Source organism: Cebus imitator, unplaced genomic scaffold, assembly GCF_001604975.1.
Source record: "Cebus imitator isolate Cc_AM_T3 unplaced genomic scaffold, Cebus_imitator-1.0 Scaffold123, whole genome shotgun sequence".
NCBI classification, from domain to species: domain Eukaryota; kingdom Metazoa; phylum Chordata; class Mammalia; order Primates; family Cebidae; genus Cebus; species Cebus imitator.
The window spans coordinates 1046668-1061328 of record NW_016107438.1 but is presented as its reverse complement, the minus strand read 5'-3'; the positions used below and the strand labels follow the sequence as shown (position 1 = coordinate 1061328).

At 38.8% G+C, this 14661-nt stretch overlaps 1 protein-coding gene across 2 annotated transcripts in view; it reads right to left on the bottom strand.

Moving 5' to 3' along the window:
- FRAS1 (Fraser extracellular matrix complex subunit 1) overlaps window positions 1-14661 on the bottom strand; it is a 460089-nt gene that overhangs the window by 210167 nt on the left and 235261 nt on the right. For both annotated transcript variants that reach the window (XM_017540037.2, XM_037742541.1), the window contains exon 19: window positions 2857-2997. In XM_017540037.2, the coding sequence (XP_017395526.1) occupies window positions 2857-2997 (141 nt within the window). The remainder of the gene's footprint in view (window positions 1-2856; window positions 2998-14661) is intronic.

The window sequence follows — 14661 nt, the reverse complement described above, 5'->3', positions numbered from 1 at the left end:
AAAAAAAAAAAAAAAAGCAGGCAAGAAAATGAACTGCTGATTAGAAGGATAGCACTCTCACCCTTTCTACATTCCTGAGGCTCTCAATGTTGAAAGTACCTCTCCAAAAGATACAGTGTTCTCTGGATGATTTCCAACACCCAGTTCTTCCTCCCTACCAGAATATTTCCAGGACCTGAGTGCTCTGCTGTTCATGGTACCATCCATCTGCTGGCTTCGAACAGACAGAAGCATGGACAGAGAAGAGCGAGAGTTACCCAGACTGTCCTCCCTTAAACAATTTTATACATATGAAAACTAGCTGGGCTAAGATGAAAGTACCTGAGGATAGAAACAGCTTTCAAGGGCAACTGTAATGACAAAGAAACCAGGAACATTCCCCCACTGAGCTTGACAGAGTATTTAAAGTAAAGCAACTCACCAGGGGACTGCAGAGATGAAAAAGGCACTTAGAAAAAGGCAAAAAATTCTAGAACAAAAATAATATTGATCTTCAATCATCTAAATTTATGTTCATTCTAAATTGCTTCTTTGAAATTTAAGACTAGATGGATCTAACATATATTAATTTATTTTTAAAATATTTCATAAATTTATTATGTTTTCTGACTCCAGAAATGTTTGTAATATAATTTCATATTAGTGGGCTTTTTCTTATCAGTTGGCCCCAACAGTCTATTTTTAGAAATAAAACAGAAATCATGATAGAATGGTTTTTTTTGTGTGCATACAAAAAAAAAACAACCTCCCACACAGTTCTGTAATAAAGTCCTTAAATTTTAGTATTTTGTCAATTCCAACAAAATTCTGTACTAATCCCAAACAGTATTTTCAGAATCTCTGTCACCGAAACATAAAGGTGCTCTTAAAAACATACTGGACTGACATGTTAAAGAAAGAAGCAAATACCTCTATCTCCTTTTGTTCTGTTCTGCCATAGTCAGGGGAAGTGGGGCTGGGAAGTGCAGTTACCTGTGCCAAATTCCTGATGCCATACAAAGGCATTTGCACCGTGGTAGCTTGTCTCCATCATGAAGATTATCAAATCTGTCCCTTACTGTGTACATAAACCATTCCCCACTGAGAGGTGTATGCTATTCCTTCACCCACTCAAGTACGGGTTATCTTGCTTTGACCAGCAGAATATAGCAGAAGTGACAGTGAGGCTTCTGAGGTTAGGTGATAGGCAGCTTGCAGTTTCTGCTTAGGTCTTTCGGAATACTCATTCTGGGATAAGACAGCTGACACATAAAAAGACTGACTAGCTAAGATCGCCATGTTGTGAGGAAGTACAATTAGCCAAGAGAAGAGGCCTCATAGAGTAAGAGATTGTTGACCAACCCAGGTGATGAACATGTCAGTGAAGAGCCCACCTGCAGGACCTGAAAAAAGAGCTGCCCAGCAATCCTCGGAACTGGGAAACATAATTGTTGTCTTAAGCCACAAATTTTGGGGGGTTTACTAGGCAACAGTTGATAACCAGAGCAGTACCTCATTAAGAGAGAAAGCAAAAGATCTCCCTAGTGTATTCAGGTGTCCGAGTTGCCAAATTTCAAGTCCTTTCTCCATTTCTTATGTGAAAAGAAATGCAGCCAGGACTTTGGGATGCTGAAGTGGGAGGATTGCTTGAGGCCAGGAGTTCAGAAGAAGCCTGGGAACAAACTGAAACCCTGTCTCTACAAAAGAATTCTTAAACAATTTACTGGGCATGGTGGTGTATGCCTATAGTTCCAGTTCTAGTGAGGTAGGAGGATCACTAGAGCCCAGGTGTTCAAGGCTGCAGTAAGCTATGATCACACTACTGCACTCCAGCCTGAGTGACAGAGTGAGAATCCATCTCTTTAAAAAAAGGAGAAAGAAATGGAATAGTATACAGCCATGAAAAGGATAAATATACACACATATCTGTACATATAACTTTTATCACAGAAAATTGTTTATGGCTTTGTTTTGAAAAAATATAAAAAAGCATAGCTCAAATTTGTTCTCAATTATGTAATAACATGCATAAAAAGTACATCAAAAGGAATCTGTCACCAGGGTAAGACTTATTGCTACTAAGATGTGGCATATTCAGTGATCTTTATCCCCAACCCCCCATTTATTTTTCCTATTCTGAACTTTCAATCCTACAATGAGTACATATCCCTTTAATAATCAGAAAAATAAACCTTTAAACTTTTAAAAAGAGCCACAGGCTGGGTGCAGTAGCTCACATCTGTAATCTCAGCACTTTGGGAGGCCAAGGTGGGAGGATCACTTGAGCCCAGGAGTTCATATCTAACCTGGGCAACACTTTTTTCTACAAATAAAAATAAAAAATTGGCTAGATATGGTGGCACATGCGTATGGTTTCAGCTACTCATGGGGCTGAGGTGGGATGATTGCTGGAGCCCAGGAAGCTGAGGTAAGGTTGCAGTGAGCTGTAATCACACCACTGCACTCCAGCTTGGGCGACAGTAGGACCCCTACAACCCAAGTATAGCAACGAAGAGTTATGCTGAACTAAGTGCTAGTTCTTATAGGAAATAAAGGTTATTATTCAGTCCAAGACAAGAGTTATTTATTCAGATCATTGTCTCCCAGGCAAGAGAAAACCAAGTTTAGAGTTGACTCAAATATTTTAGTCTCTAGGGTAAAGCTGATTCTAATGTTTTATTTCCATGCTTCCTTATTGGAAGAACTAAATTTCCCTTGCTCCCCTCCCTCTATACTTTGAACCTGCAAGTTCAAGACAAGGATTTACAGCTGAATCTTAGCCCCTGGTATGACAAGGTTCCTAATTACAGTGTCTGTCTATGCTATGAAGACAAAACATGGGCATAGGCAATGTGCCCCAGCACATTACATACTCACCTGTGCAACTACTTTCCTGGTGAAAGTAGCCATCTGGGCACTGGGAGAGGCACTGCCCATCCAACAGCACATGGGAAGGCCCACAGTCTGTGCAGTTATGTGGGCTTTTCCCTGCACATCTGAAACAGGACTGGTGGCAAGCTGGGGGAAAATTAAGCAAAGGAGACAATCAGGAAAGCCCCATGTGACATAGACAGTAACTCTATCTCTCCCATTAACATTCCCGAGTTGGAGTATGTTCTGCACATTCGCTTGGTTTTCCCAGGGACAGGTCGTACATCTCACACACTTCTCTCTAAAGGCAGTCACCTGCAAAGCAAGCATTTGTGTAACCCAGATTAAGTAAACCACAAGTGCCACAAAACAGAAATAAGCATTTTCAGAGTCATACATTTCTTTCTTCCCAAATTCCCATTCTCAGAGAATGTCATAAAAAACAGGAAGCCAGAAAATAGTTCTTACTCTGGAGACAGCTCTCTCACTATCACTAGATACTCTGATGCTTATTGGGTTGCTCAAATCAAAGAGAAAAGCTGGTGGAAGCTTCACTTATTGATTCCACATAGGTTTATAAAGTGCCTACTCTGTGATGAAGACTGGACATAACAGATGAGAACTGCCCAACATGTTGAGCTGCTCAAACTAGTTGTGACAGACACACAAGCAAGCTACTGAAACAGAATGAATGAAACACAGAGTACAGCACAGACAGTAAGAGCATCACATCATAGCTCTATGTGACTTTGATTATCTCATTTATCAAGGCTCCTGCTTCATCTATAAAACAAGGATGGAAACAGAACACACTGCATGGGGTGCTGTGGAAACTTATTGGCCTAATGCATGTGAATTCTTAGCATAGTGCTGGACACATAACAGGGGCTTAATAAATCTTGGCTACAATCATTAACATTGAGTGCTATGTTAGAAGTACCCACAGGTAAAAAGAGAGTAAAGGCAAAGAGAAAGAAAACATCACTGCTTTCGTTCATCAGACCTTTAATGATAAAGGTGATACTTGTGTGACTTCTCAAGGGTATCCACTGTTTTCATCATGCCTTTTTATGTTCTATATTTTTGATTCTTTGACATCTGAAACAATGCAGATTTTGGAGAGACTGACCCTCCTGGGGCTATATTCCTAGAGCTAGTAAATGATTCACTTGGGAGCACACCTTTCAAATAAATGCAAACTGATCCAGAGATCACACTGCCACCACCTCCCTTATCATGTTCTTACATTCCAGCCTACTATCCTCCTGCCTCAGAGCCAGGTACTAGGTAAACAGAGACAGTGTCTATACCTCACAGACCACTGTAATTATCCCAACTAGCCAATCCTAACCCTGCTTCACCCATCCCTTTCTACTGATGCTAGAATAGTCTCTTGCCCATGTTTCCCACCTCCACCTTTGTCTCCTGACTAGCCCTGGTGCTCCCCTTTGTGGCCCTTCATGCCATGAGGTGCCCCTTCCTCTTGGGAGCTGTGAGTAGCAAACTTTTCAATGGCAACAGTTTCCTGATCTGCTGGCCTCACCACACCTGAATAATAAAACCTACCTGTCAAAACAACCAGCTGTTGTTGTCATTCATTCATCGTTGAGCCTCAAAATAGCTTCAAGTACTGGGGATACAATGATGAGTAAGACAAAGACCTGCTCTTCATGCAGATGACCCCATGTATTTCAGGCCATCTTCTGCCCAATGGACAAGATCCACCAGACTGCAGAGACATTCTCTGAGTACATTCACTGTGCCCCAGCTGGCTTTGAAGGACCAGAAGTGATTTTATACCACTGAGATCTCCACTGCCACCAACCCCTAATAAGATGTAACATAGAATCTTTTATACAGATAGTGAGCTCCTGTTCAGCTAGGACATCCTGGTCCATCAGTACTGGTGGTTAAAGTATTGAACTACTTCCAGGCAGATTTGATATGACTGTTGCCCTAAGCCTGCCAGTGCTCTGCTGCAGCCTTGACCCCATACCAAGCACCCTGTCCCACTCATAGCCTGACACCTACAGGCTAATACCCATACCAGGAGATTGCCAGGACTCTGCTTCTGAACTGAGGTCAATGCCATTCTCACTGGGCAGTGCCCAGGCCTTACTGGTTAATAAATATTTGAATCATCATCCCTGGATATACTATAGAGCTTTATTCAAGTGTATTTTTTTAAACTATATGATAAACAGAACCTAAAGACCTATATATTTTAATTAATGTTATTTTTCTTCAATTAGATTTTATTTTTAAAAATTATATAACAGCCCTATTAGCATAAGTCACAGTAAGGAATTTTTTCCCAAGTATTTGCAGACTCCTCTTAAAAAAAGGAACAAGTAAATTGATGTTTAAGAAAATATTATTATAAAGGAATGATATACATTAGCATCTTATTTAAGACATGTTTAACACAAAATGAAACAGCCTGTAAAGGAAAGTCAGGTGGCAATATTTTAAAACACAGCTAAACAGTATTGTTAACACAAAGCTTTGCAGGATAATATAGGGAAAGCATCTTTTTTTTTTTAATTATGAAGCTGTTTATCAAATGTTTTTTAAGAGAATTTACACAAGAAAGTTTTGACCCCACCAAAAATAATATGCCTGAACGTTAAACAAAATTCACATTTTATTTAGATTGAAATAAACTATACAAAATTGATTTTCTTCACCAAAAATAACAGCAATATTTTCCATATTTTTCTAAATAAACAACAAAACTTATTTTTGTAGGTTTTCCAGGTTCTGCTTAAAAATCAAGATGAGGCAGTAGAAAAGAGTCATGGAAAAAGAAAAAAAAAAACTAGACAAATCAGTTGTCAGTATCCATGGCCTCTGATTCTGCCTTAACCATGAAACAGAAGTGTTCAACATATACCTGCTAAAAAGCTTAGGAAGATGTGGGCTCCACAAAGGAATGTGAACAGCAACAAGATGTGGAACAACGGCAGGCTCTTCCAGTCAAACGCTAACTGTCATTTGTTCCTTTATATTCATTTGAGAAAGACAAAATCTACACTGAAATCCTTGTTTGGCAAGCTCACAAGCTGTTCTCCAGTAATTTCTTGTAACTGCCCAGTATAGATTTTTAACCTGCTTAAAACTCCTATTAGTCAAAGGTCAAGTGTGGGCTTCACTATAACATTTTATAAAACGTATTCCTTCCTCCTACACCTCTTCAAAATATATTTCTTCAAAGAATTCATATCACCCAACAAGTAGACATCCACAGGGATAATAAAGGCTGTGTCTAAAATGACTTAACTGAAACAATTCCAGAGTGTCACCAGCAGAGATCACACAGAAGGAAACATGGTTTGTTCTCTTTGAAGACAGATAGGTCTTCAAAGCATGAGAGTTCAAACAGAGGCCATTTAAACAGGTAGATTATCAGTGACTAATGTTTTAATGGAGTCCTGTAGGCAAAGATATTTAGTGATTAAGTGGCCTACATACACTTTACGGTTTTTCTTCCAAATATCAAATATAAGAAAGCCAATTTTTATAAGTCTCTTAGGTATTTTCCATGGTTTCTGAATTATCTGTGGGAAGCTCTTACTTACTTGTATAAAGCTTAATATATGGGTCCACCATTAAATACAAGTCGGGGTTTATATAAAAATTTATGTTAAGCAAAGCCAAGTTACTCAACCTTTGGTGTGCCACAGTGTTCCTCACATATGCTTTAGGACGCTTTCAACCATTTCCATACCTCTCATTCTCAACCTTCATCACAGGAATAATACACAGGACCTTCAGCAGTGCATGCACATTAGGAAAAAACTTGACGTCAGGCAGGTGGAGGGCTTCACAGATGGTGGATAGAAGCTCTATATCTTTCTCTCTGCGTTTCCATTTGATTCTCCAACAACAAAACTTGGCTGAGGGCGTGGTAGGATTGGGTAAGTCACTTCTGTACACATCAGCATGGTGTTTCTCCAGCGTATTGAATTTGAGTTGTCCCATGCCTGAAAGTAAGAGCTGTGAGGTGCTGTTCTGAGAATGTATCTTTAAGTTTTTGAATAATGTGCTCCATTGTTGGGACACTTAGGGTTTCTTTTATAGTAACTCTCAGAGGTTAGCTGAGATTCCAAGTTACCCTGGTAGCATGGTGGAATTTCCCAGGGAGTTGCATTTGAATATCAAATTTGGTTGCCAAATTTGTGGCTTCTTTAAACCAAAGTTCATGATAAACTTCAATATTTTCCATCACATCATTGAGAGAATGCAGTAGTGCAGTCAAGCTACAGGCGGCAAAGAAGACATCAGAGGTTTGCCCCTGGAGATTTTTCCCAAAGGCTCTTGTAAAAGATCGGACATTTTTAAGAACAATAGTAACAATGAAATCAAAATCTGCTACTGCACTGCAGAGTACAAATCCTTGGCCAATTATACAGTTATTCCATCTAATATTTATGTCACTATTGATACCATTTAAACATAAAACAATTGCTCGCAGGAGTTCTACTAAAATTTCAAAAACATCATCCCTGCCTCTCCACTGAGAAGGGCAGATTTTCCTCAGTTCTTCACCCCTTTCTTTACTTTTCTGAAAAAAGAACAGAAACGACATTGTCAAGTTCTAAAAGCAGTTGTGGTGATTGATGGGAAAAAGGAAAAACTTTCTCAATTGTTCCTAATGCAACAGATACTCCCATAACAGGTACTTATTTTACCAACCACATATTTAAAGCACAGAAGAGCAGACTGTGAAGATAGCTTAGAGATATTTCTCTAAAGGCCAGAAGCAACAACTTTCATTTTGGAAGAAAATCCACTAGACACAACGTAAGCCTGGCCACGACAATACTCGCATTTAACCCCCACTTCTCAGTTATCGCAGTGTGAAATTTCACAGCCAAAATTTCTGCATCAGCTTCATAAGGCAGGAAGCTTACAAATTCCTCTCTTAGGTTATGAGATTCTTTGACAAACCTCACCAACACAGGCAGGTGCCCTTCCCCTGCTAGGTCCACTACATCGTCAGTGATAATGGAAAAGAAGGGTGAGTCTCTCACTTCCCTGAGAGTTTCTTCTCAAATACAGCTCTCACAGATTTCTAGCATCTGCCTCTCCTGTGTTTTTGAACAAAACTTGTTAACTGCTGTTGTCTCAAAGCACTCTCTCAGGATCTCTTCACCAGAATTTATCCGGCACTCCAGCAGTGCATGAAAGTTATCTGGAGTAAAGAGACCTTCTGGGATTTCATTAGCCTCATGTCCATTCAAAAGTATGTTTTGCTTTCCCATAAGAACCAAGATTTCAAATAGAGATTTTAGGTATTCTTTGTTTTCCTTCTCTTCAAGGGTTAGAGGTAAAATGTCTCATCTTGCCCTTCATCCACTTCTTCACTGGAGTTTTGAGCATTGCTATTGTTGGTTTCTTTATGTTTTTGTTCCTGTTCAGAAGTTTCATCAGTTTTTTTTCTGTTTCAGAGTCCTGATTTCGAGTTCACTCAGTTCTTTTATTCACTTTCTGTGTCTATTATCCAAATGACTGGCAAGATCACATATTGTTGGTATTGCACTACCTTGAAGAACTGTCCTATAAGGACTCTCCCCATGACTTCACAAGTATCTGCTTCAAGTAATTTTAAAAAATAAAGTAACCCAATCATTCCTTAGTTTTCCAATTCCTCTGCAAAATGTATAATTCTACAGATCATAGAGGTCTCAAAATGTTTGGCACATAATCAATAATGTTTATTTAGCTAATCAGGTGTCTTATCTTCTAAGTCTGCTCTCCTACAATTCTCCACCCACTCGTGGCATCTGGCCAGGTCCCTGGGGAACCTGAAGAAAGCTAGGTTGGACTGGGAGCTCCTTCGCGTGCAGGTGAGGGCAGCGCAGAAGTTCACCATAGTGACATGCCCGCCAGCTGGCAGGCCCAGCCTTCCCCTCCCTGCCTCCTCAGGGCAGTCTGTCTACCCTTCCACGCTGGAGAGGGGAGCCAGGCTGCCCAGCCGGCTTGGTAGGGCTGGTACACGGGACTAGGGGAAGCATCTTGAGTAACACATTTTTGCACACCTAAATGTATGTCTGATTATACCATTAGGTTTGTATCAGACTTTACAAGATTGCTAAAATCCTTAGCTCTTCCTGTTATACCTTTCTAATAAAGAGGAAATGAAAGTATATCACTGTGGAATTGAAAATTGGAGAAAGATTAATTAATGCATTATAAGTATAAACATTTTATTTCATTTGGTCACAAAATAAATGTAATAGCCTGGCTCAATATGCATAAAGGTTATTTTTCAACTACATATAACAGGAAAGTAAAGAGTTGAAAGGCTCATGGGCCAAGAGGTCCAGAAGAAAGTCCCTTTGCATCCCCTTGATTTTAGAAATAAGCTCCAAAGAACGTTTCCATGACAGTCTTCAGAAGACTTCATTGGAAATGTTTAAGAACTAACTAAATAATGAACTAGTTAGTTGCTACGGGTAGAGAGGGAAAAGAATATGCTGGGTGACGATCCTCTTAAAGTCTCTTTTTCTCTATAATCCTCTGTTTCTGCAAGTACAGGCATTAACATCTGCATCCTTTAAAAAAAAAAAAGTCATGAAACTTCAATTCCGTGCTGGTTTTAGAAATATCGACACTATTTCAGTGACTTATATGAGGCTTAATCATTCCATGGAAGCCGATTTCATAGCAGGAGTTCCGTCTGAAGTCTAAGATCCTTCAAGGAAGACTGAACCCATTACAGAGCATATGCAGGAGATATCTGAAATAAGTTCTATGAATAATTCCTCCATGCAATATTACATTTTTAAAGACTGGCTTTCCAGTTGATGTTTAAGTACGTATATTTCTGAAAAAGCATAGGTGAACCTCTTAAGCACTAAAAAGCATCCTTAGATGACTGTAAAGTCCAGTCAACCTGATTTCAGCAAAAACTATACCTAAAAAGTAAACATATTAATTTTTATTCATTCTATTATCAATGTATATTTCAAACAACTGATACTACTATTTTTTTTTTTTAATGATACAAAAAAAGTGATAAAGTGTTCCTACTCTCATATCATACAAAAGGTCTTGGCTTTTCATGTCAAAAACAAATTTTGAGGAGGGCTTCTCTCAAAATATGTAGATAACAAAATCCTCTAGACTCACAATGGGAGTGCTGCGATAAGGCCTAAAAATTGAAATGAGTAAAGTTAATCAAAATTGATCTCCCCCTTGCCCTTGCCCTCCTTTTCCTTCTTCTTGTTACTTTTTGCTTTTTCTTGGTAAAAGAGCTTTGCTCTGTCATTCAGGTTGGAGTTCAGCAGCATGATCACAGCTCACTGAAGCCTCAAACTTCAGGCCTCCAGCAATCCTCCTGCCTCAGCCTCCCAAACCACTGAGACTGCAGGTGCCGGCCACTGTGCTCAGTCTTTTTAAATTTTCTTTTTTCAAATGAACATGATTTAACATCCCAAATCTCTTACTCTGACTAGATTAGAAACTCTTTAAGAGTAAAAATCACATTTTTTAAATCTCTGTGATCCCTGCAGTGCCTATCACAGTCCGTGTCACTGACATACCATAAACTCTCAATAAATGAATTTCTGTTGACTAAATAAGTGGCCAGGTAGGTGTGTGGGTGGGTGGATAGATGGATGGAAGCGTAGGTATCATACTTATTTAGTTCTTCTCTCTTTGAAAATTTCTTTCAGCCTCATTCTCTAATATTTCTCTAAACATTGGCGTTTCCCCCAATTCTACCCTTTGCTCTTCCTTTTCTTGCCCTTGGGCAAACTTTTCCAAAGATTTAATGATGACCTCCATGCTAGTAAGTCCTAAATTTCTGTGTACAGCTTTGGCCTTTATCCTGAACTCTGATCACATAAATCTACTACGTAGGAGATATCTCTTCTTGGTGTTTCAAAAGTATCTCATATTCCTCACTTCCAAAATATTACCCTGCATCTACTTTTAAGCTCAGCCCATATCCACTTAACGTAAATTGTGGACATCAGCCCAAAACTTACTCTCTCTCCATCTCCAACCCCACATTCTACTTCTCTACCTGATATTTCTTTCGTATTCTCTATCTCACTTGGTAGCTCCACCATTCACCAAGTTACTCATGCTGAAACCTTGGCATTATCCTACACTTTTACTTTTCCCTCACCACAACCATTTAAGCTGTGTTGATTTTACTTCCTAAATCTCTGTCAAATCTATCCCACCTTCCCACGGCCCCTTAGTACAGACCTTCAACATCATTCCTGACTTGGGTTAGTACAGTGCTTCCTAACCAACCCTACCCTGTTTCTACCTATTTGTCTGCCACACATCCACCAGATAGATATTTATAAAATATGAATTGACCAAATTATTTCCTTATTACAATCTTTTAGTAGTTTACCAGTACCAACAGTGTGAACGCTAAACTCCTTAGCACAGAACATGAAGCACTTTGTGTAATGTCCCACACACACACACCACATCTCCAACGTCATTCTGAACAATTCTCCTCTTTGGACTTTATACTACAAGAATACCGAACACATTGCACTTCTCCAAATACACCTTTGCACTTACTGTTTCCTTGGCCTAGAATAGCCTTTCTCACCTTCTTTGCCTGGTGAACTCCCATTAATCTTTCAAAGGCTTAATAATGGAAAGTTTTCCCTCTACAAATCTTTCCTCATTACCTTCTCTCCTAGACAGAGCCATCTCCTTTGTGCTATTTCTGTCCCTTGTGAATACTGCTATTTTGGCATGTGTCATCCTCTTTTAATTACTTGCTTAGACATCAGTCTCTCCTACTTGATCATGGTTTCCTTCAGGCATGTTTCATAGCTTTTTCATCTTCCTATCCCCAAAGCCTGGCACACCCATGCTGTAAAAGCAAGAAGGGGAAAGTGAAGAAGACTGAACGTTACCAGAAGGCACCTATTTGTATAGCGCATGTCAGCACTCTAGGGACTACTTTAAAGGGCATTGCTTAATATAGATTCCATATGCTTGATCCAATTAATGTTAGGGAATTCCAACTTCATAAATGGTAACATACTCTTAAGCTGTGCAGGCAGATTCCTGCCCACATATTTCTTTAATTAAAACTCTTTGCCTTGAGGCCTTTGGTGAGTCTTAGCAACAACTAAATGATCAAAATACACACAGCATGCTTTACTTCTTCCCATTCACCTAAACCAAGTTAATTAATTGACCAAAATACTGGTGAATTAAAAAAAAAAAAAAACGATACTAAATCTGTAGCAATTTTGTGCAATCTTGCTCTGTACAATAAGACCCAGCCCTAGGAGACTGGAAACATTTAGTTGCAGAAATTCCCCTGACAAATCCCTGACCAAAGCTCCATCACCAATCTAAGTACAATGAAAAGGCAGGGATGGGACTGCTGGGATGTTTATTATCTCCGTATTTTGTTTTGAAACACTGTGTTTTTTCTGAGATAATAAATTAGACAATGTGTAAGTAACACTCATTATTGTTGTAGAGTTCATTTTAAAAATAAAAACGTGTAATTTCTTCAAAATTATATCATCTTGAATCATGCTGAATTGCGTGAAAACTGAAAGTCTCCATTATTAATTTGCCACAGAATTGGGGCAATTACATGGCTAATCTAATCATCCTGACCATGTTAATATCCAGTCGCAGTCACCACTGCCAAATTGTTTAACGGCAACTCAGCTGCATTATTAACTGGATGGCCTGACCTGAAATTAAATTGTAAAGCTCTAGTGTAGCACACATACCAAAAAAAAAAAAAAAAAAAAAAAAAAAAAAAAAAAAAAAAGAAAGAAAGAAAGAAAGAAAAGAAGTGCTGGGCAAATATGTCCTATAGTAGAACCCAGGATCCCTCAGTGCTAAATCATTCTTTACATGGTTCCTTCTAAGTATAACTTTTTCCATCTATAAAGCAGGAGTAGATATGTGAAAGCTCTCAAGATTTTCAACAAAATTAATTGCTGTAACGACATTCTAAACTATAAAGGGATACGTACATACGTGTGTGCGCGCATGCATGTGTTACATAAACAACTGTAAGAATTTATGCTATAAGATTAAAAGTAGTAATCTCAAAATGAAAGGGTTACGGGTAGTGTTACTAGATAAACACAAGACACTCAGTTAAATTTAAATATCCGTTAAGTGATAAATAATATTTTAGAATATCTTACACAATATTAGGGATATACCTATATTATAAAAATTATTCATTTTTTAAAACTTGCTAAATCCTGAATTTGTATTTGATCTAGTAATAGGTATTATTTCTCTTTTTTCCCTTATTTATATATTTTTAAGTTCCTATAATATGTATAATACATGCAGTAAGGAAAAAACAAAAACAGGGATGTTTTACTAACTGTTTAAGAGAGAGAAGCATATCAGTGATATGCTACTTCTTCTTTGATTAGAAGCTTTGCTTCTCCAAACTGTGGTCCACAGATCAACAGCATCAGCCTCACCGCGGAGCATGTTATAAACGCAGCAACTCGGACCTGACCCCTGCCCTACTGAATTTCAATCTACATTTTAACAAGATTCCCAGGAAAGTCCCATGAGAAATTCTGTTCCAGAGAGTCCTCAAATAAAAGTTAATTCTTCAAAAGAATTGAACCTTTTAAAAGGAAAAAAAAATCATTCAACCACAGTGGAAGGAGAATTAGAGACTGAGCTGAGCAATTTAGATCCAAGGAACATCAGTAGCAAAGGCCTCCAAGAGACATAGAGCTCTATGTCCTTTGCTCTGTCTCTCCATCCCTGGGCTGCCATGTACTGCCACATTGGTTGTCACTAGTGACTCCAGGAGGAGCCAGGCACAAAGGTTGCTATGAGAATAGCACCTTTGGGGTCGTGCAGCAGAGCAACCCCTCACCCTGCAGAACTCATCTAGATTCACACTCACAGAGGCATGGGAACCAGTGAGGGAAGACTGATAAAAAAGTAAAAATGCTTTTCTCATGTTGGTCTGGAGGATACAGGTTTTTGTTAATTTGTTTGTAATTTGTTTAGTTTTTTGTGCAAGGGGCTGACGTGTATTTTTTGGGTTGGGTTTGCTTTTTTTAATTAAGTCACTTGAATCCATCAGTGCTAGATCAGGTGAGATCAACTTGATGAAATTACTACAATTGCTACAATTCTTCTTTTAGCTAATTTTCAATGGAAATATTTAATAAATGTGCAGAATTCAGACTGATTATTGAAAATATCTCCAATCTTTTACAATTAGCAACAAACCCTCTTTTGTGCCAGCAATTTTAGCTACACTTTGGAAGAGGCTCTGTGCAAAAGAAACATGAAGTCAGAGTTCTGCCTTGTGAAGCACCCAGTTCATTTTTTTTTTTAATGAGCCAAAGCATAGGACAAAAGCATGCAAGTGGCCCTCCCCGTCTTTCCAGAGCTCTTCTGCTTTCGAGCCACATCAGCCCATTCCTGTCTCCTCCATTACCTTGCTGGGAGCTTCTGGGCACACACTAGCATCCATGGGTCTTACTGCTGCTGCTGTTATTCATTCATTCATTATTTATTTATTATCTGTTTCTCTCACTAAAATATAAGTTCCATGAGAAAAGGAATTTTCATTGGACCTATTCACTGGTATATTCACAGTGCCCAGAAATGGCTGGCACCCAGGAGACACTCAATAAATATTTGAGGAAGGAATGAATAAAGACGCTGTCCTTTGGCTTCCAAAAAGTAGTGTTCTCTTTGATCACTGTTTGTTCATTTAAAGTTTTTTTGTCCTCTCATCACAGACTCAGATTTTAGTCAAATAACTTTAGTATTGTTTTTTCAACCTGCGCTAGGGTTTGTTGTGTGGCTCAA